Source organism: Ambystoma mexicanum, chromosome 2p (assembly GCF_040938575.1).
Source record: "Ambystoma mexicanum isolate Mex_15411 chromosome 2p, UKY_AmexF1_1, whole genome shotgun sequence".
Lineage (NCBI taxonomy): Eukaryota > Metazoa > Chordata > Amphibia > Caudata > Ambystomatidae > Ambystoma > Ambystoma mexicanum.
This window is the reverse complement of record NC_090923.1, coordinates 718169634-718193252: the sequence shown is the minus strand read 5'-3', so window position 1 is coordinate 718193252 and position 23619 is coordinate 718169634. Positions and strand designations below refer to the sequence as shown.

Genomic DNA, 23619 nt, shown 5'->3' with positions numbered 1-23619 from the left:
TGCTTCCCTGCTCCCTTTTCCCCATTGGTGACCCTGCATTCACCTAAACAACACTTCCTGATAATTCTGGCCTCCACACTTCAAGGTCTCCCCAAACACAACCATGCTTCCACTCATTCTAGTACGCGTTCCACGCCACCTGATGACGACGTAACTGGAAAATGCTGATCATGTATTTTCTTGTTTGTCCTCTTTCTATATCAGATTATGCCTGTTATTGCAGACACACACCCCTACTTATACATTTATATTGCATTGCCACTAACACAGTCCCATTGTCTAGGTCCACAGATTAGCTCTGTGCATCCCCTTTCCTATTTCTCCTCCACCCCACCCCCATATAATGGCCTCGTGTCCTTCCTCCATCCACTGCGTTATGGTTATTCAGGGCACACTCGCCATAAGCCATTATTTCAGACAATGTACCTGGCGCCATAAGACCGCAACATTGGCACAGTGGAAAAGCTTTATAACATAACATGACCGAACGTAAAACATATTAAGCTTACTCATCCACACACTTCCAACCAGTGGGCAGTATCAGATGCCGTGTCACAGATAAACAAAATTCCGGACAAAGACACGTGTAGTTCCTTTGATGTCCCCCCCAACGCCCAACCCCAAACTCTCTATGTCTGGCTTACAACTCAGTTACCTTACAAGTTATCTAACATTAGCAAAGCAAGCCAGCAGGAATGACCTAAAATGCACTGGAGTCTTGGGGACTGAAGCATGCGTTGTTGGCAATCTAGTATTTAATACTAAACATTTAGAAGTTACCAAGCGCTACACCGTAGGACTGTTTGACAAAACGCTATGCCCTTCTTAGAGCTCTGTGTTCACTGATAAGCTCTTGCATTGGCGCATGCGTGTCTGGGTGGAGGGGTTTGAGAGGCTGCTTTTATTATGCACCTTTTAGGTGTTTTATTGAGTGCTTCACCTTGCAGCCGCCAGAGAGCGCTTATCTATTAGCTGATGCCTTAATTGCATGATTGGAAGATCGGATCTCCAGCCAAGAAGCCATAATGCCTCATTACGGCTTTGTCGGTAGCCATGCCCTTAATAAGGGCATGGCTGCCACCAAAACCGTGTCCGGGATCCCTGAATGAGGAATTACCGGGCCATTCCATGTTTGGAGGGCCCAGTAATTCCTCCTTCCGGGAACCCGGGTCCGGACCTTCCCCATTCCCATTGGAGCCCCCATAGGGCTCAATGGGAATAGGCGCGGGAGCTAACAACGGGCCGATTACGACCGGCGCGTTGTTAGCTCCCTGGTCCCCTCCCTGGTCCCCCCTTGAAAAACCAGACGTCCACATCTGGTCCCGCGAGGGGACCTCGTAATATTGCGGAATGGGATTAACGGGTCCGCCACCATTAGTGGCACCTGTTAACCCATTCCGCAATTGTCGTAATGAGGCCCATAGTGTTAGACTTACGGGTCTATATTTCTATTGTAATGAGTCCAAAACAGACTGTGGCAGTGGTGAGTCACATGAAGGGTGAAGACCAGGCCTTATGCAGAGGAAATGGATGTCCTAGTCCAGATAGCTATAAAGCACATGTTGTGCATCAGTTCCTATCTAACCCAATCCTGAAAGCATTTGGAAACAGGCTCATTCCCAGAGCTAGGCACTATCTGTCACTATTAAGCACTATATAAAGAATGGCCATTTAAAAACTTTTAGCAGACAGAAAGCACTTCTCCTACTCAGGTCCTGGTCTATCGCTTCACTTTGGATAACTGTTTGGGCAGTCATTCTAATTGGGGTCACTTACCTCAAAATGCACTCTCACTATGTTATGTTAAGCAGTCATGCAAGATTCTTGGCAACTGGGCAGGGGGACCAGACAGGGATGTCCCTGGTCACCTATGCTATATATACTGGCATTGGAGCCGCTGGCAATATGCCTGCGTCAACAATATGGGGAGGTGGGCATAAACACGGCCAGTGGAGAGCATCTGATATCATTATATGCGGATGATATGCTCCTTTATTTGCGCTACCCAGAAGAAAACCTACAGTACGTCCTAGAGGTGATAGAACGGTACGCCATCCTCTCCCGTATATCGGTGAACCCTGGAAAGTCCAGCCTGTTCCCTTTGGGTAGATATAGGAATGTCCCGGTGCAGAGGCTGCCTGTTCTGCCAATACCTTGGCAGCCCGTAACATTTAGGGATTTGGGAATAAACATTTATCACAAGATCAAGATAGAACACAAGCACAACACGGAAAAAGCGATAGAGGGGACTAAGAACAATATGGTATTCTGGTCCAGATTGCCCCTGACCATGATGGGGAGGGCGGCCTTGCTCAAGATGGTGGTCCTGCCTAGACTCTTGCACTTCTTTATAAACGTCCCGTTTCTGATACCCAGGAGCCTATTCGCGAAACTTCACAGCGTATGTAGGGGTTTTGTGTGGGGCAGCTCTAGGAATAGGGTGTCTCTGTGGAAGCTCCAGAACCCGTGTGACAGGGGGGGGATAGGCCTGCCTAACTTCGAACTCTATTACCTGGTGGGGCAGCTGCAGTACGTGGCCAGGTGGCTCTCGACTGAAGATTCGGCGGAAGCCAGGCTCCTGCGTGAAGATACAGCCCCATACTTTCTGATGGAAGTGGTGTGGTTGGACAGAGATAAACTGGTGGGCAAGGGGCGGCTACTGAGGTTGGGCTGGGAGATCTGGCACAGGACATGGAAGATTGGGGGGGACTCGGAACCATACTCCCAGCAGGCCCCTTTGGCGGCTCTGTGTGGGAGCGACTCTCAACTACTTGAATCGGTCCGCAGATACTGGGAACAGGTAGGCCTAGCCACCCTCGGGGACATATGGCAGGAAGGGGAGGCGGTGGACTTTCAGCGGCTGCAGGAAGAGACGGGAGTACATGGTGGCCAATATATAACCTACACTAGGCTGGTGAAAAAGACTAGAGAAAGATGGCCGGAGACAGTGCTCGTGGAGGATCCAGTAGCCTCCCTGGAAACCATGTATGATGTATCGGAGGGCGGGCACGAAATATCGAGGATATATGAGCTCCTGCGAGCAAGGGCAGGGAAGGAGTTGCTCCAATTGAGACAAGATTGGGAGGAGGAGGTGGGAGGACCCATGACGGATGGGCAGTGGGAACGGGCCCAGAGGTGCCATAAAAAGGTGTCCCGTAACGCGAGATTCCAACAGCTTCAATTGTATGTTACCCACAGGGCTTATTTAACCCCTGGGAAGATTGCAAAGTTTGGGGGATCAGCTATGCAGCAATGCCCCAGGTGTGGGGAGGTGAACGCGGGACTGTTACACATGTTTTGGGCTTGCCCGGAGGTGCATAGATTTTGGAACGAGGTCAAGACGAGACTGGCTGGCGGGGGGGGGGTGGTGCTGGATGTGGAATCGGCCTGGTCATGCATGCTTGGACTATTCCCTAGCCCCCGGCATTTGAAACACATAAGCAAGATAAGATGAAGGACCTGGCCTATGTCTTGGCCAAACGTAGGATCGCCATGGGCTGGAAGGCGGCCCACAGACCTAGGGTGGAGTTATGGTGGACAGACCTCTTGAGGTGGACGGAAGCTGAATCCGTAGTCTGGTTTGAAGCGGTCACCAGGGGGGGCGAAGAAGAAGCAGGGCCCTTGCTGGCCTGGCGGCAATTGGTGGCCTTGTTAGCAAACCCTTACCAGGTTGACAACGAAACAGAGGACCCGATTGATGGCTGTCTAGGTAGTGTGCCACCCAATGATGGCCCCGCAACAATATGTGAGAACCGGCTCTAGTTTAAAGGGGGAGGGGGGAGTTGGGGCGTTTGAAAATGTGTTGGAATATGATGCTTTCTATGTTTTGAAACAGTTGTAGTGTGTTTGTTTGACCTTAAAAAATAAAATAAAAATATATTTTTTAAAAAAAAGCAGTCATGCCAGATTTGAGCCTCTAAGCACGGGAGCAGTATTGAAACCTTGCTGTTCAGCGCTAGCTTGTCTTGCTTCTGGGATGAGCGTGTTGCCCCTGTGCTATCAACCCAATGCGGTATTCACTGTTCCCCTAGCTCCTATACACTGGCGGCTAGCACAGAGTCAAAGGGATTCTTTGCCTTGGCTAGGGTGCCCTTAGATATAGGAGCATGGCTTTGTCAGTATTAGTGTGGATGTGAGTTTGGTGTCACTGTGCCCTGAATAGCCAGTTTATATAGGTCAGAATGCTGGGAGGATCTCCAGACACTCATATATGAAGGTGGGCTTTGAACTGTGACTCCTCTGGGGCTTCTTTAAGATCCTGATTCCTTCTAGGAGCTTCATGAGGATGGCTACAGTGGTTTCCAAGACTTCCCACTGTTAGACTGAGGCTGGGATCTTCTGGAATTTATCTGCATAATCTAGCCTTTTCTACCATGCTCGATCTGGGCTACAATAATCTTGTCTTGTTAAAAAAGGCGGCAGGTGGATCTTCTGCAACTTACATTTGCAGGTCTACTTTGGAGATTAAGTCCCTTTTGATGGAATGAGTTCCACATCTATAATTTATTTGGGTGTTTTGTGGATTGCTGCAAGTCATCTAGCTGATTCAAAATCTTGCCCTTGTGGTTGGCATGAATGTAGAATGTTTGGGCCTCATATTGAGATTTAGGGTGCTCGAAATGGGCAGTAACACCCCTTTAGACAGCACATGTTCTCCAATTGCGCACAAAGGCCAGATTCTGTAAACCTTTTTGACACAGGTGATGAGATTTCGATAACCATCGGATACATAAAAGAGATATCAAAAGAAACCCACAACTGTCAGACCAAGACCTGCTCAGTTGACATACAAATAGAGCTACACTCAATTGTACAAACTCATAGAGAGAATATGGTAGAAAGTAAACACCCTCAATTGAAGTGTGAATAGTCCAGGGTCTATACAATGTACCTGTGCCCTGCTGCAACTTTCTCCTGATATGCAGCTCCTGCTCTCCAGTTGCACAAAGCAGGTTCAGAGGTCACAGGGTCCCGATTTGACAGCTGCTGTGACAGCCAGGTCTCTGCATTACGGAGACTGCATTTAATTCTTCAGTCTGGTGGCAGTTTAATCTTTAAACATAAATCCATGCCTGACATTAGGGTATGGTGGATTCACATACCTATAAGAAGTCACATTTGATTTATATCATGCATATTTCAACACTGTTAGCCTCGGCCAGTTGTAGGAGGATTGTGTGTATTCTGGTCCGACAGCCTGGCCCTTCCAACCAGCAAGACAAGACACTGAAAGACTGTGCCTCTCCTTTGGTCCTTTGTGAGATCTGGTAAAATCTCTCTCCAGCAAGACAGCCCCTCAGCAGGAGCTGTCCTAAAAACAGGAATCAAAACCTACACAAAAGGACTAGCCTTACACCATGGTGTTGCATACCTAAGGGCCTTTGATGCTGTGGGTCTGAGAAGGGGTGGACTGAGTGTAGTCAGGGAGAACTCAGTGTAATTGGGGAAGGGTTCTACCATCTTGCTTCTCTCTGTACCTCTCCTTCCATCCTGTCTCCTTCACATCCTTTAGCTCAAAGCACTTTGGGCATGATGTAAGATGACAAAGACCACTTATGGCAAGAACAGAGATTTTACCTCTTAAAGCAGTCTTGCTTTTGTCCAATCATCTGTGGGCATTTGCCTTTAAAAGAGAGGGTCTCCAAATCCTTCTTTGGATTAATGTATCTTTGGATTTTAAGACTTTGAGGAGCATTTTTTGGGAATCTGCTGGGAGAGCAGTCCTTTCCAGAGTGCTCCAATTGTGAGGTGAAGGCAGGTGACCCAAGGCAGAGGCAAACTCTGCTCCCTAAACATCCACAGGGCGCATGGAGGGTGATCAGCTGCTGGAGAAAGACCTGCTTTTCTGCCAGATACACTGGTATCCAGGACATCACTGGAAGTGAAGGATCCCTGAAGGTGCATGCCAGCCTCCCCGGTGTTAGCGAGAACAAGAACCCATCTTGTCCCAGAACCCCTGGATTGGGACTCAAAGCAACATGAGAGCCAGATCAGCCCGAATCCCTGCCTTTTGCCATTGGGCCACTTCAAACCATGCTTTGGCCCCGTTCTACACATTTTCAAACCAACAGGTACTCTCCTAAGCTTTGAACTTTTTTGTTGCACATTCAAACCAATGTGCTACTGCACCATGCCAGCAGAGTGTGCCATTGCCCTGGCAGGAGCAAGAAGCTCATTGCTGCACCTGCCCTCTCCAAGATGCCCATTCAGCATCTTTGTTGCCAATCAAGTCAACAGTCGAACTGACCCTGGTGTTCTCATCGAGCAGCAACCCTCAAACACCACATCAAACTGCACCATCCTATACTGTGCATTTAGTCACCAGCATCTTCGCTGTCAACCCATACATTGACTGTTGATCCGACCCGGGTGGCCCTCACGCTCCACATTCCTCAAACGCTGCTTTGAACCGAAGCAAACGCCAACTCAGCACTGACTCGACACTTGCCACATCTGGAACAACGTGACCGCTGCCTTTGAGCCTGGTTTGAACTGCTCACACAGCTGGTATTTGTGTTTAATTTAATGAAAGAATATATATTATTATATTATTTTATATATATATATATATATATATATTTTTTTTTTTTTATGGAACCTTGATCGGAAATTCCTTTATTTTTGACTGTTGTTCTTTGCTGTTTGGGTTGCTTCTGGTTCACCTCCACACACCATTTAAGAGTATAACCTGCCCTCGGCCCATGTTACCACAACAGGTGAAGATATATCACTTGCCTGTGCCTGTTTCACCTTTATAATTGGGATCACTCTTGTTTTGCAGATGTGTGAGGGCAGACATGGTGGTTTACCCACTACTCATCCTTGCGCTCCTGTGGGCAGATGTCATTTTGTCACAGTGGCAAACACACTTTCATTAACTCTTCCCACCACAGCACCTCCATTCATGTGGCCACCACGTGGACCATTATCTCTTCATCCGTCTTACCTTACTGGAATGAAGAAAAGGTTGACTCTTCTACAAAGCCGTGCTGCTACTCCCAGAGCACTCGGAAAAGTAGCCAAAAATGAGTCTGCAGAGTCAAGACTCAGTAGCAAGCAGGGGGAAGCTGTATGAAGTGGCCAGCAAATAACTTTATTGAAACAGAAGCGGCAGAGATCAGAGCAGGGGATCACGATACCCTGAAAGATGCAGATGCAATGTAAGAGCTTGTGAAAATCTGGAGAGCAGCTTCTCATGAACAGACAAAAGAAGAGCATGGAGCTACCTCTGAAAGGCTTGCTGGGAATCTAGCAGAAACCACAGGGCAAAACAAGACTGGTTGCGCCCAAAGCCATTGTATAGTGCAATAATTCACATGTGACTTAGTCAGAAACCTGAAATGCTCAAAAGGCCACCCTGGAGTGTTGCAGCACATATGTAGAAGCCGCCTTCTTGAAATTGCTTGCTTTCGAAAATGAAAGACCGATAAGATCAGGCACAGCACATACCTGATACTCTCTAGGTCTCTCTGTCTCTTAAAGGCCCAGGCTGCAACTGAGGTCCGGATCATCAGGCAGCAGGTGAAACGTGAAAACGCAAGCTCACCAGCCCGCTCCACTCATCCACATTCTCCCCAATGACCCACAATGGCTGAGCTAGTGCTGGAAAGCGGCATGTCCTGGAATGACACCAAAGCAACAAAAAGGGTCACAGTTATCCCCGCACAGCCCACAAGAGCACATCCCAAACCAATGGGTGGGCACGCAACTGAAGGTGCCTACCGCATAAATACACAAAGAAAATATACTAGCAGTCTGGCAATGCCCCAGTCTAGGTAGTGGAATCGCACCTTCTCACTCTCAATCTCAAAGCCTATAAATGCACACATTATAGAACGATTAGCCAGATGGGACTAACAGAACTGTTCCATAAGATGAGGCCTCAGCCTGTGCCACCCTAGTCCTGCAATGCAACTATCTTGAACACAGGCAATTCTAGGGTTCAGCTAGAAGCTGCTGATGGACTGCGCTAGCAATCTTCTGCATAATTCTACCATTCTCCTTATGAGCTGCACTTGCCAAAAGTTGGCCAGTGATTAATAATGTTGGGGCTTGCAGCTGACTTTCTGGGACTGAAACCCCTTTGAACTATAAAGGATGAAATGCAATAAGTGAGGCAATTGGAGGCAGAAGGGAGGCAGAGGGCATTTTGGAGAGAAAATCAGCATGACAGCAGTGCTCCGATATAGAAATGATTCACACAGGAAATCGCCACCATTATGGAGAGTGTCCACTCCAAGTGTAGAATCTCAGCACCAGGTCTATAAAATATCACACAGACATGGGAACCCCTTGTAATGGAGTCCCCTTGAGGGGGCCAGGAAGAGGAGAGGGATCCTGGGGACCATGGGAGGCAACCTGCTACATGGTATTAACTCCATGGCTGGTATATACAGAGGATGGTAATTGGCCTCTTCTGTAATCCTGATCTCCTGGCCAGGGTAATAACATACCTTATTTTACATGAGGTTAACCAAACTGGTACATTGTCGAGGGACTCGGGGATCCATAGCTCATGCATAAAGATCACGATTGTGGCCCCAAACTCCATCATGGGATACAAGGTGCTTGGAGTCTCGCAAGCTGCCCCACAACTTTGCGCATATGCCCAATAAAGTCGTATCATGGTCTGCAAGAAGAAGAGAACCATGATTTACTCCCCTCTGCAAAACAGAGAAGACAGGAGACACCCACATGGCACAATCAGGAGGTCACCATGGCCATGACGCCTGACCTCAAAATAGTTGAATGCCTACTTAAGCCTTTTGTTCACAAAGCCATCAATCAGCCAACAAGTCATCAGTAGGGCATTCGTGATCACACCAGGGTGGGGTTAGAACATGCTGCCCTCACCCAATCAGACAGCAGGCAGTACAAAAACAGTAAGTATGCATCCCAGCTACAGCGAGTGAGAGTCCAAAATGCCTATAAACCCCATGTATAAAGCGGGTTCATGTGGCTAAGAGGTGTGACAGTTTGGAAACCAGAAGTTAGAAGAGAGTAGCAGAGAGAGAGAGAAGCAGTGAGGAAGGAGGAGAGGAGAGGGGGAGGAGGAGAGTAGAGGACAAGGAAGCTGTTCAAGGGAAAGATTAAGAGAATGGAGGAAGGTGGAGAGTTCAGAGTAAGGAAGGCAGTGGAGGAGGGAGAGATAAAGAGAAAAGCAAAGGGCCTTGAAGGAGTTGGAGAGGAATAATCTGCAAGAGATACCAACAAGGGTCAAATCAAGAAGCCAATCAGCAAGAGGAGGACTGAGGAAGGGAAGGCCCCGTCAGTAGGGACAACGCTGGGAAGCAGCACGCGCCTCTGGGCTGCAGAGGTTAAGAGTTCGGTAGACCTGGGCCTGAAGACTGACAAGTGCAAACCCCAAATAGAAGTAAACAGACCAAGGCTATCTGGGAGGCATATTCTGGATTTTGGTGGAGTCAGTGAGTCCACCAAGGAAACATATGCTTATATTGGTGGCAGTTCAGGGGAAAGGTCCACGCTATGTCGAACCAGGAAATCTTACCAACCCTCACACCATCATACCCATGACTGAGGGCATCCAGAAACTTCAGCCTTATTTTGACCCAAGACAGACAGGGAAAGAAGAACATTTTGCCAACGCCAAATACTAAGCAACTATCGGCAACAAAATCCACTGATCACTGGGAGTCACCAGGAGGAATAACTGGAACTCTCTCACTTTGAGAACTGTGAACAGTGCTTTGAATGGGATACGAAATGGAGGTGCAGCTCTGAAAGGGGCAACTGACAGGCAAGGACCCCGTGCCCCAAACAAGCAAACAATACACCACGCGGACCTGCAAACATGTGCCACATGGCATGGTCTCATGTGTTCTTGTTTTCATCCAGTCGACACATTATAAGTAAAACTCCCTCTGGTTCAGTTTCCAAATAAACAGATGTTCATGAATACATCATTTTCTCACTTGCGAAATAAGCAATTCAAGAAGTGACTAAATCCAAGGTTGCCCAGTGTGCCTGATGGCTCTTAAGTGCTCATTTAGGGTTTCTGCCTCCCTGCTGTTTGCCTGTCCTGTGAGTGATACTCTGTAGCTATTAACCCCTTGCAAGGACGGACAATTAGTATGCGCATATCCCCTAGGGAGGCACTAGTCTTCTCAAGCTGAAGGCTGTGTCACTTTAAATATGCTTTTGAGACAGACCTCAAGTGGCTAGCTTATTTCTGACATCTTCAGCTGGCCCAGAAATCACCCAGGAGAGCACCCGTGTGGCAAGGGAGGATGACTAGTAGCACCAATGCAAACCACTTGTTGCTTAGCATAAAATCAAAAAGCATTTTGGGAAGTTAAGAACGAACACACATTTTGTATACAGGACATATCCGTGACGGTGATTCAAGCCTGAAACTGTTCTGTGCACATAAATGAAATAAGCAGACGCCCGGGGTGCGTTCGGATAACACCCTACCAGTAAAGTCACAGCAAACTATGACTCATATATAAACATATGGGGAAGTTTTCTTATGGAAGACAGCTGCTGGCTGCCATACATTAGTAGGCACACAGTTTCCCTGTCCACATTTCTTTCAAAACATCTAGCATCCCACAACCCTGCCACACGACTGCACTCACAAGAGTGCTCTTGAATACAGTCGGGCTGTGTGCTACTTGTGGGGGACTGAGGAACTCCTGGCAGCACCCAAGCACAAAAAGAGCCTTTGGAGACTGCCAGGACTCTGACCCACCTGGCCCTAAGCCCTGACTGTGAGTGAAGGTCTGATTCATTTGGTCAGAAGGCCTCATCCTGACTATAAACTAGGAAACCTTTGAGCTCTGGACCGCGGTCCTATCCAGAGCATCGCTCTTCAACTCACAAAGAGTGTCCCATGAGTTTTGGTTTCCCAGGCACCCCGTGGTTTAAACAGAGAATTGTCCTAACTTTGTGTCCCTTCCTCCAACCCTTCTTGTGTGTCTTCAATAATTCCTCTTTTCATACTACAATTACAGTGTGCAAGCCTTCTGAGACACCCTGCACTGGCGAGGAGATGGCTGCCGCGTAGCGAGTGCACATTGTGATACACAGGGAGCTGATGATTTACACGCATTGTGTCTGTATTTTCTGCAACTGCCACAATCCTTGGAAATCAATGGGGAAATGTGGGCCACATGGGTGCAGTGAAAGCCCGGAAAGCGGACTCCCAGGTGGATCTTGGGTTTCTCTGCTCTTTAGTGCACATGTGGAGTGATTCACTGATCCATATAGGAAGTGTTTTATTTTCATTTGTACTCTATTTAGTGTTTCATAAAGCACAAATTCATCGGAATACCGCATCAAAGCACCAGGAACATTATACAGTGTAGCCTAAAAAAGACATGGAATGGACACACAATAAAAAACACTCAAAAGAAGAAAGAAAAACCAAAAGAAATAAGGGTAGTGTTACACTGAAATGAGTAGGTGGTGCACAGTAATCCGATTCTGATAGGGTGGGGTTGCAAAGAGGGAAAGAGGCATTTTAATTCTTTGGTACACACGTATCAAAACTATTAGAACTGAACACGTTGAGACAAAAACAGGTACAGGTAAGATAACCTTTTGCAGGTGATTCAGGTTTAATGTGAATGGCTAAGAAACACCTGGAGGCTACAAAAGTGGTCATTGCTGCAGAGGTAAGGGCTGAGGTTCTCTGGTAGAGCGGAACCACCCTGTCACTGGGGAGGGTTTCCTGTCTAGGATTTGAGGTTGGTGAGACAGTTTTTCAGTTTTGTTTAATCTCTCAGAGTTGTGTTATTTCATTCATAACAGAGGATGTTCCAGTGTGTAGCACCTAACACAGCAAGAGCTCTCCCTCCGTGTCTCAATCTCTTGAACTTTGAATGCGCCAGGTCACGCTTCTGAGATGGATCAGACTTGAGGAAAGAGTGAGACCAAGTAGTTGGACTCTCTGTTGGCCTTCACACACTGATCGCAATGAGTGCAAAGATGCACACAGTTTGTGATTCTACTACAGCAGTAGTCCTTTTGTGCACACCTTGCATCCTTGCGATGAGTGTCTCCAACTTCCATTCTCAACCAGGTCTTACTCTTGCATTAAAAGGTGCAGCTAACGATATTTTTCAACTAAGAGGAAATGCAGAACAGTTCTTGTTTGCATAAAATTCAAAATGTCATGGTAGATTTATCATCTATTTAGGTGTGTTGCTGTATGGTATTGGATAGCGTGTATCAACCAGTCGGATGCCTCAAAGATGGAGATCAGATGCAAGCATGGTCATTCTCTAGCTCCTCTATGTTAAGATAATCAGGGGTCCGAAAGAGTGCGGGTTACAGAGGTCATATCAGTAAACACATGATATGCCTCTGAAACATATAATTGCGCATGGGCACTCTCTAACAAAGAAGCTCACTGGTCAAGCAGCACATGGAGATGCCCAACACTGCGGGCAACGGAAACCTGGGAAGCCTGTCTCCCTGGGCCTTCCTCGTTTGTGTCACAAGGAAGGAATTCTGCATATGTGTTGTCCTGCCAATACACACGTGTCAACCCTGCAGGTTAGGAAGATTCTTTGAAGCTGTCCTGGGACAAACCTGGGAGCCTCATAAAAGCCCTTATTCCCAGTTAATGTAGATCAGGGATGAACAAAAGTTGCATTATAACGCTAGTGCGTTACTAAGAGCAATATCTTGAATGACACTGGTTGCCATGGGTTGTCCTTCCGAATCTGCCATTTAATTGATAAACAAAGCAGCATCACTTAAAGGGTCAGGTTTCTGCAGAAAAGTTCAGATGTGGGTTGCAATATCGAGGCTTCTTTCTGTGACAGGAGGACCCCAACCTGAATTAGAGGTCGAACACCCTCAGACACAGACAAATTCGAAATCGGAATGAATGGGTCCACATTCGGGATGGTGGGAAGGGACGTTGGCAGGGGGCTATGCTCATCTTGCTGGGCTTTCTTGCAATGTCACTTGCAGGTGATTTTATGTCACTGTAGGCGACCTGGAGGCCCCATGCCGTGATGCTCCCGTCTGATCTGGTCGGCAAGCAGTGAGGTAGGGCTCCCGTTCCTCCCGGTCAAGAATAACTCTATGGCCTGGAGAAACTGACGCTCTCCCCACATGACAAAGTAAGGCGCCACCCCTGATTAATCGGGTGCTGGGTCAGTGCACGCACTGTCAGGGGTGACACAGCAGATGGAGAAACAAACAGGAGTCACAGGTTGCTCAATTACTAAGGAGAAGGTCAGGCTCCCAAGAGAAGGGCAAGGAGCCACAGAGGAAGAAAGAGGGAGCCAAGAAAAGAGATGACAAGGCAGAATACCCGGAAGGTCAGGGCACAGGGTCGGTGGAAGAGCACGCCTCCTAGGCGAGAATGCCTCCTAGGCGAGAATGCGTCCACTTCCTGCCAAGTCGCCAATGCAGGACGAGTCTCCAGCCGCAGGTGCTGTGGCACGGCATCAGGTAAGGATGCCGGAAGAGAGCCGTGACACTTTAAGAAAGACAGGAAGAGCAAATAAGGAATAAAAGAACGCTCCTGTCCAGCCATGAGCAAAAAACCCTCGAGTCGCTTTGGTCTCTGCCTTTCTAGCCTGTGTACGAAAAGTGTTTGGAGTTGAGTTGATCCCCTGTGAGGTTAAAATGTTGGAGGCCCATGTTCCAAAGTTTCCGATTGTGGTTAATGCGACTCTGCACAAACAATTAAAAAAAAATTGTTAAAAAAAAGTGCAACCTGCAAGAGGTTAATAAAATGCCAATGCCCAACAAAGAAAAGGTGAAGGGAATATGCAACATCGGAAAATCAGGGTACTGGGTATGATACAAAAATGCTTTCAACTGGCCCTGAAAGCAGAGTATTGGAGGGTGAACCGCAAAGAAAGATGCAGTCACTTTTAAAAACGAGGGATGCAAAGGGAATGCCAAATTCTGTCCCTTAGTCTTCTTAACCGTTGGTACTGGAAGCATCCGCTGTGCTGTCGGGCAAGATGCCAAGATGCTCTGCTGCCTACCACGTGTCTAAGCTTGGATGCCAGGCAACCCTAAATGAGACTTGGCATCAGGGGGAGCCAATGCAAGGTGAGCAGCATAGATGTTACATTGGGAAGTTTCTTTGCGCCTAGTGTGAATTTGGCTACAGTATGAACAGCACATTTCAAAGGCGGTAGAGAAGTTTGGGGGGACACCAGCCAATAATGCATTAACTCATCCACATTGGGCAATACATGGCCATAAACTGTAGATGTGAACGCGTCACACAGACAAGAAGGTTTGACATGGGGAAGTCAAGACATTTGGAACTAGGCTAGCTGTGCTTTCTTGGGAATGTGTGAATGAAACAAGATATTGGAAGCTAGAAGAAGCCCTCGCAAACAATGTGATTCAATCAGAGGGCCGGTTAGGCCGCCTGAAGCCGTGGTAGACAGCCAGCACTGTATCCATCCGGGGATTTCTCAAGTCCAAAAACAAGAAATTCACTCTTCACAGTCAGAGATTTTACAGAAAACGAGATCACCCAAGCCTCGGTCTCCGTGAGCATCACCCTCTGACAACTCCTGAAGGTAGATTTGTGTGTCATCTGCATCTTCATGAACACTGAACCCCCATCCAGCAACTCATTTCCCCAGTGGCAACGCGTACAGTGCAAAGATGGACTGTAGAAGGATGTGGGGTTCCTGCCCCACTCCTCCCCTATCAGCAGTGCATAAGATGCTTCGTTTAGGCCTTCCTGGCGATCGAAAGCATCAAAGGGAAGCCGTTAGACTCCTCTTCAAATCGCCTGCATTTGCCCAAGTGTCTGTTTTTCGCAGCTTTTACCTGTGCCCAAACGTGCCCAATTTAAGATCTTGTGCAGTTTTCAAAGGTCTTCATGGGTTCCCCCCCCCCTTAGGTGACTGACTAATACAACGCACCAATTCGTATTCGACCACTATGTTCCACAAAACAGAACCGTCTAGTTATGCCCCTGCCCCGCCAGATTTAGTTTCAGAGCGGACAGAAGATTCTTGATTGCTGATACCAACCCTTTGCAATGCTCTTCCTTTTCGACTTTGTAACAGTCACACTCCCTCGTCCTTTCCCAGAGATTTAAAAACTCACGTTCTCTGTTAATTACTTGTCCATCATTTTGCCATTCAGCACCGGTAATATTGCCCCTGCGCCTAGCTGTGGTTCCTTGCCAGAAGCACGTTACAAATACAGAATAACATAACATAGCAGGACGTCGTCCACCACATGGAACGTCTCACCCGCTGTACATGTTTTGGCGTAGAGTAATAGGGCTAATAGGATGCTCATAACATTATGAATGTTGGTAGAGAAAAGTGTCAATCAAATGCGCAAATGATTATAGGGCCTGATTCATGGAAGTGTTTTATAATGGTACAATCCCATAGGAAAATGTTCTGTGAATCAGGCCCATATGACTCCAGCAGAAACGTGCATGTATGTGTAGGGCAAATGCATAGAATAGTGTGCACGCAGCTTAAATTATGCAGTGTCCTCGGACAGATAACCGAGCCTGAGCTGAGCCTGTCTGAATTTCTCTCTCTCCCGCAGGCCTCAGAGTGACTGAAAGCAAAGAAGAACCACAGGTACCCAGAGATCAAGAGCCGATCATGAGCGCGAGCTGCTGCCAGACGGAACGCCCCACATTTGACCCAAAACAAATTGAGACGTGGCTGGGACAGACACGCGCAGAGACATGTTTGAAGGGGTCACAAACGAGTGAGGCAGCCTGTTGCCCCCCCTTCACGCAAGAACACTGGTTTGTCCCCATGGAACTCGAGATTAATAACAATGTCAATTTCTGCTCCAAGCAGCAGGGTGCGCTTCATCACATGAAGCAACCAAAACCAGCACCCAAGGCGAGGCAGGTGGGTCATTTCGCTCGGCGTGCTTTGTCTTTTGCAGGATCCTGGGATTGTTAACTTCATTCTCTTGCGTTTTGTTGCGATGATTGACCCCTCCACCCCCGCCCCCCCTGCCTGAAGCATAAAATGACTTCACTAACCTAGGAACTTGCAAAATCAAAATCTGAATTTCCAACTTTTCTACAATGTCTTATTGTTGATCTGAATTGTTATTTTCAGAACCCTGTGGTGAAACAAAGACGTCAATGTTCACAAGAAGTGGTAACCACCGTGGAAACAAGGTGGGACTTTATCCTCTCTCTTTAGGGGACAATCGGGGGAAGGAAGGGGTGCTGGAACATTCAATGAAAATAGAGAAATAAGCCCAAAGCACAGACAAGAAAATGAGAGGGGAGTGCGTGTTAATGGGCATCAAGGTCCAGTAGACTGCGGACTACCACCGCCATTGCCTATTGCCTAAACTTATTGGACAGGAACTCCTTTTATATGGCAGTTAGATTTTCAGTCTGTATAAACTTTCATTTACTTTTAAAACTCAAGCAGTGGGCACATGCATCACTTGAGGCCTTTTTGCCTTTTTCTTCCTTGCCTGCCAGTTAGGCTCATGTTCACAGACCAGCTGACCTCTCACCCACTGAGGATCTACAGCAGTGATCCTGTTACACAGATGGGGAGTCCTGTGCACAGCATATTGCAGTGTGAGACTGTCTCCTGTGCACTGATGCATTGAGATGGCCAAGCAAGGGAAGGCAATATAGCAAATCACCTACCTCGAGAGCTGGTCTTCTCAGATTCTTACCAGCCCTCTACTGCACATCAGCATATCAATAAGGAAGGGAAAACTGCAAAGCAGAGGCAATCCATGTGCCTGGGGTAAGACAGAGTGGCATGTACGGGTGACCTGGCAATGAGTTATATAGACATTTCATATTTCCAAGCCCAGGGATCTATTGTGTTATATTATTTATTTCAATTTCTTATAAAGTGACTTTTTCCCCTAGGCCTCAAAGCGCTATATTTCTTTATTTCAATTGCTTATAGAGCATCTTTTTGCCCCTAGGGCATATTATGAAATACTGAATTTGTTTTTATTCCTATTATATTATTTACTATTGTCATTGTTATTATTATAATTATTATTAAAGTAGTTGATGAGCGCAGACCTAGCTTTGGAAAGCAACAGAGCGCTTTACAATCATGGGAGGGAGAACACAGGGTGGGAAGCAGAGAAACAAGGGAGGGGGAGTTAGCAACCAGAATGGGGGAGGGCAGTAATTTGACAGCAAGTGATGTACAAGCAACTAGAGGAGGAAACAGTGTGGATCAGATCACCAAGTCCCAGGTAGGGTGGGGTCTGGTGGGCGTGTGGACCTAGGTGTTAGGGAAGAACAATTCCTTCAAGAGGAGGGTCTTAAGATACTTCCTGAACTGTAGAAGTGAGGGCCTGAGCCTGATTGGCAGGGAGGAGGTTCCAGAGTCTTGGGGCATAGACAGAGAAGGTGTATAGTGAATATCTCTCCAAGAAATGTTGTATACAACTTACATAACGGGACAAAGGGGCAATGCCTTTTGGTGATAACATAAAAGCATAAACCATACATTGGTGGAAGAGTGGAAGTATTGTGGGGCAAGTAGTAGGAATGGTGCATGCCACTACACACCAAGATAAAGGCCTGGTGTTCAGCGGTCACTTCCTGGGGCAAACATTGATACTCTGCTTGGGGATCCTTGATGGAGTGGAGGCAGCGATACCCTGGGTGTCACATTTAATGGGGCGAGTCATGTTGTTACAGTGCCCTGCTTATGTGGGTAGGTCCTTAAAACCTTCTTGAACATTGTCAGGGAGGTTAATGGCAATTGTTCCAGTGGGCAATGTTCCAATACAAATGAGCAGTGAGGGCAAAGAACTTGAATTTGGAAGAAGCCCCAGGTGGTTTCACAGTGGCCAGGAGTAATAACTGGATCCAACTGCCACCATAAATGTTGAGTAGGCAAACAGCTGGGAATTGCATGTCTTGGAGACTGTGTTTCCAGGGTATGACAAAGTGTGTGAGGGTTGGAGGAGGGGCTTAAATGGTAGGATAATCAGCAGCCTCTATAAAAGGCCCCGGTAGCCTAGAGGGCAACAAATATCTTTCAACATACACATTAACAAAAACTGACATTCTCCCTTGTTTATTCTTGCTCCCCTAGGGGTGAAGTCCGGCTGCCGCCTTCTTTCGCTGAGACACCACCTTTCAAGAAGAAGTCGTTCCTCGTTTGGCTGAGGACCCTGGCACTGGTTTCCGTGTGGCTGACTCTGCTCTTTGCCGCTGGGATTTTTGTTTTGTACGTGCTGGACTCTACCTGCTCTCCTGGGAACCACAGAGCCTGGTCTCGCCGTTTTACGCTGAAGTATGTAAATGGTCCACCTCCCACTTAGACCCTGTTTGGGTGACCATGCTGCTGGCTGCTGCGTTCCAGAGCAGGGAACGTGCCCTGCAGTTCGCTACGCAGCAAAATCAGCAGCCGCCACAGAGATACCGCAAGGAAGAATAGCGGCTTTACCCACAGAGACAAACACGAAATACTTTGGTTTTCACCAGGGTGTTTCAAGGAAAGTAACGGATAATGCACCCTTTTTGCACCAGCATTGCATCCTTCTGGCAAAAGTCCAAAGACCTTAGACAAAGACAAAACATCAGCTGTTAATGACAGTGAAGTTGAACAGACGATGTTCTAGAGAGGAAAGGCAAATGGCTACTGCCTTGGATGTACTTCAAATGTTTTACACTTAAATGTACTTTCAGGCTTTATAGTCATAAAAAGGCAATGCAAGAGGGGTGACCATAATATGAGCCTGCATGCATAACACACTTATCCAACATTTTCTACACCAACCAGCCTGTATATGGGAGCCCCTATGGCTCCAGTACTATTCAGCAATCCAATGCCTTAAGCTCAGTCCAGCTTTCCAAGACCCTAGGCAAAGGCACCTTATCATGACTGGCAGCAGGCAGGTGCCCTTTGCTTTTAACTAATGTTTGCTAGGGCTGATGGGAGTTGCAGTGCACAGCATCTGGAGAGTCAAAGGTTGCAGACCCCTGATCTAGTGCACCCTGGTTCTTTTTTGGTAGCCTTGCTCCCACCATAAAACACCACCGCACCTTACAAAAGGCTTTTTGGGAGGCCTTACATTGTATGGGTAACTGGCCTGTACTCTCCCCATTCATGTTTCTGTCGTCTCAACTTCCTTGCTCTGTATAGAATTATTTATTATCTGTGCTCCCTGTCAGCTTTATGCCTTGAAACATGTTTCCCTGCCTTGCTCTGGCTTTCCACAGAAACGTGGCAGGAAAGGCAATTGTGTTACCTCTCGCCCTCCCACTAATCCAATGGCATTCCCTTCTTCCCTCAGGGAAGCCCGGCGCCAGGCCTCAAGCACATGGAAGTGGGTGGGTCAACCAACCTTTCCAATGGAATCCTATTGTTAGATTATGAATGATGACGAGAGGCTACACAAATGAATGTTAAACTTGCAGAAGAAACCTTGTAATACGTCTGGAGATAGCATCACATTTTAAGTAGTGACGGAAACAATTTTCTGACAATCACCAGCCATTAAAGGCACCTGAACTATATCTTAAATTAAGTACATGTATTTGTTCCTACGTAATACTACTCTGGCAGACGTCAATGGAGACCCCCCACCCGCGACCCAGAAGGCCCACAGCAATCTACCAAGGTATCACAATGAATAGCAAAAGAGGCTAACAGCATCGACCCACCATAAACTACATGTCAAAGGTGTGAGGGATGAACGTCCTGTTCTATATAGTCTGTGACCTGGAAGTGCTTACATGGGAATTAGCATGCCGACCACTGTGAAATTCATACTGGATGTCTTAACGTGTTCGCAAAACACATGCTACACATCAGCACAGTCTTAATTGGAACGAAAACCATGGGCCTCAGCATTTACTAACCGCCGCACATCTTATCAAATTCTGGGGTTCACATGTGTGGAAGTCGCAACACCGCCACAGGATCTTGTGGGGCTGCTTAATTTTCACCATCCAAGTATGTGAAAGTTCAACACATGGCACTACCAGCTCTCATCCACCTCAGTAAATCCCTGCGCTCTCCATTAAATTTCGCAGATGCCGCTCCCTGCAGGCAGAGGCCACATTCTCCATCCCATTCGTCACATGACTTTAGTGGCAGGGCATTGTCAAAGCCTAGCTTAGTATGCCAGCCTCTGACACCTTGCCTGATTGCACTGTAATCCCATTTGGGATTTCCCTGCTTTAATTTCAGATTTTCCTTTATCTCCTCATGCTTTTTTGTTTGAAGTATTCTTCAGCTCAATGCATAGTGTGCATATACCAGGTGCCCATGATTCCACTGCCATGCACGCTTTTCATGTCACGACTGAAGACCCGTCGAAAGCAGACCAAGTTTGTTCAAATAAATATCTGAGAATTATTTTCACTATTTTCACTATTTTCAGGAATGGAAGAGAGGTGAACATGTTTCGGTTTATAACTTGCTTTTTTGGGGGCGAAGTGATGATGAAAGAGACGCGAACAGGTGCATAATTGGATTGAGAAATGCCTGAAATTGCTGCTTTTACCAGTAGCCGATTGGCTTATCCGGATGCAAACTGTGGTAGGTCGAGCAGTGAGACACTGGATCCTAGTACTAGCGATTCAACTTATCTTTATTAATGCCTCCTTAGTGAGGATAGAGAAGTGTGGATACGGTGTCCCTCCCGCTTTCTGCCAGATCCCTACTCTAATACTTTCCTTGCCTCTAGTCTAGACACTCTTTTTTTAAACCAAAAGGATCAAAATGATCACCAATAGAAATCTCAATCTATTCTTAAACAGTCCTGAGCCAAGGCTCACTAATCTAATAACTAAAAGTTAATTCCAAAAAACTATTCTTAAAAGTCCCTGCCCAAACTACCATACTTCAAAAGAGCTCCTTCAGAAAGACCTAAGAGCTTGTACTCAGTCTGGCCGACCTCAAGGCCTCGCCGTCCCAGTCATCCCTTCGGCCCTTTCTAGTGTGTCTGCTGTACTTTGATGTGCTACTTAACCTATTACTTAACCTAGCTCTCATCTGACGTCAAGCTAACATTCCCCCCTCCCTTGCCTATAACCTGCCTCTGCCCCTCAATTTCTCTGCCTCCATTCTAGCATTTCATCCACCATGGTCACACCTCGAGCACAGCTATCTGTACTGCGTACCTGCACTTAGAAATGTCTAATGTTGGTGGTCCGTAATCTATGTATGTCCACGTATGTATTGTCCCCAGTGAATGCTCAATTTACGCCCCTCCAGAACCTGGTCGGAATGTCCTTCAAAATCACCCCATTGTAAGAAGCTCACTGCTTTCGGTCAAATCTGATTTCTTGTCTATTGTAAGTTATTTTGTGATGAGAAGAACATTGCTCCTCCCTGTGAATAAATAAATATAAATAAATAAATAAATCATCATGTGGTCTCTTCTCAGTCCCTGGGTTTCCACAGCTGTTTTAATAGGAAGTTTCCCATAGCCTCCCAGGTCAATGCAAAACTGCCTAAATGGACCCTCAGCGGATCTGGCAGTCAGTCTCCCCATTTCTTTCTCTCATCTTAGTAGGTCCCTGTCTGAACCATGACTTAGCTGCTTTAGGTTTCTTCCCTTATGCCAGGGGTGTGTATCAATACTGTATGTTACTGTGCTTACTGAGTCTTGTGCCATACCTAGATTGTGGCTCTCTCTACAGAGCCTTCTGCTTCATGGATATAGTCTTCCTTGTATTCTTCTTCTTACAATGTGTTAGGTCCTATCTGGACCACTGTGGCTGCCTGCAGGCTGGGAGTAGTGCCCCCTGTCTCGTAGGTCTCCTTCCTTGTATTCTTATTCTCACAACAAGGTAGGTCTGACCTGGACAATTCCTGCCACCTGTTGGTTCTGAAATTATTCAGGGATTGCCTGGATAGTTGACTGTCTCAATGGTTGTCACCAGTGTTTCTGTCTATCCTGTGTCACCTATCCGACATTGTGGGAGCTTCCCTGTCGTTTCTAGGGACGTTAGTGTCCTTTACAGTTCCGTCATCCTTTTTCCCTGTTATTTCGATTTTCAGGTTGAGTCTGTGGTCTTGAAGAGCCAGGTTTTTAGTAGTTTCCGGAACTTGTGGTGATCTTCTGTGTTTCTGATCTCTTTTGGGATGTTGTTCCAGGTTTTTGCGGCTAAGTGGTAGAAGGAGGTGCCTCCAGGTTTTTTTCTTAAGGTAAGGTATGGTTTTAGTTCCAGGCGGATTTCGTTGCTGGATCGGAGGGGCCTCTTTGGTCTGTATATTGTTATTTTCTTTTGTAGGAATTCTGCTCTTTGTCCACTGATTGCCCTGTGCATTATACACATGGTTTTGGAGGTGATGCAATGATTTACCGGAAGCCAGTGTAGTGTTTTTAGGGCCGGAGTGATGTGGTCTCTTCTGGATAGCTTGAGGAGTAGTCTGGCTGCAGCATTTTGGATCTGTTGTAGTTTCCTCAGGAGGTATTCTGGTATTCCGAGGTAGAGGCTGTTTGCATAGTCGATTCTTGACATGGTGAGGGTGACGATAGTGAGTGTTTTGTGCGTGAAGCAGAGGAAAGGTAGGATTTCTCTTGCCGTGTGGAGGAGGAAAAAGCATTTCTTCACTGTTGCATTTATTTGTGGTTCTAAGGTTAGTGTATTGTCCATCAGGACTCCCAGATTTTTTACTACCTTAGATGGTGTTGGTGCAGTTCCTAATTCCGTTGGCCACGGGATGACGGTTTCGTTCTCTTGGTCTTTGGATATGATCATGATTTCTGTCTTTCCTGGGTTGATTTTCAGGTTGTTGGCATTCACCCAGTTGAAGATTTATTTCAGACAGTCGATTAGAGCTGAGTGATCTGCTTCGGAATCTTTGATTTGGTAGATGATTTGAAAGTCATCTGCTTAGTTGTAGCAAGTAATGTTGTATTTTTTGAAGATTATGATGACCGGAGTCTGGTAGATGTTGAAATATAGTGGTGACAGTGAAGATCTTTGTGGCACTCCAGAGTTGTTAACTCGTGGAGTGGAATTGAAGGGTTTAATCTATATGGTTTCTGTTCTGTCTGCTAGGAATGATTTAGTCCAGAGTAGTGCCGTGTGTGTTATGCCTATGTCTTCTAGTCTTTTGGTCAGGGTGTCATGGCTAACTGTGTCAAAGCCTGCAGAGAGGTCGAGCAGAATAACGGCTGAGGTTGTGTTTGAGTCTGTGTTGGTTTTTCGGTCGTCCCAGATGGATAGTAGTGCTGTTTCCGTTCCTCTTGCTGGTCTGAAACCGACTTGAGCTTGGTCTAGTAGGTGGTGTTTTTATACATATTCTTGGGTAAGTTTATATACATAGGTTTCCAGGAGTTTTGCCGGGTAGGGTATGTTTGCGATCGGCCTGTAGTTGGAGAGGTCTTCTACATCGCCACTTGTGTTTTTTAGAAGTGGCTTGATATATGCCGATTTGAAGATCCTCAGTACGGTCCCTGTTGCTAGTGATGAATTTAGAAGGTTTCTGTAGTATTCTGCTGGCGTTCCTTGTGCGAGGATTGATTTGTAGATGTCCGGGGGACAGGGATCCATGGGTGATCCAGCTTTCTTGCTGAGTTTTACCAGCATTCCGAATGCCTCTGCTGAAATTTCCGGAAAGTTTGTGAGTATGTGCTGTGGTTCTGTGTTGGGGTCTTTTGGTTGTATTTCGTGGTTGGTTGATTATTCTTGTATGGTTTGTCGGATGTCATTGATTTTTTTCT

The 23619-nt window shown here is 46.8% G+C and overlaps 1 protein-coding gene across 3 annotated transcripts in view; it reads left to right on the top strand.

The window, feature by feature from the left end:
• LOC138566713 (nesprin-2-like) overlaps nucleotides 1–21314 on the top strand; it is a 279861-nt gene extending 258547 nt beyond the window's left edge. For all 3 annotated transcript variants that reach the window (XM_069644309.1, XM_069644310.1, XM_069644308.1), the window contains 3 exons: nucleotides 15520–15836; nucleotides 16053–16114; nucleotides 18027–21314. In XM_069644309.1, coding sequence (XP_069500410.1) covers nucleotides 15520–15836; nucleotides 16053–16114; nucleotides 18027–18255 — 608 coding nt within the window. In that variant the 3' untranslated portion in view covers nucleotides 18256–21314. The remainder of the gene's footprint in view (nucleotides 1–15519; nucleotides 15837–16052; nucleotides 16115–18026) is intronic.
• The last annotated feature ends 2305 nt before the right edge of the window (nucleotides 21315–23619 follow it).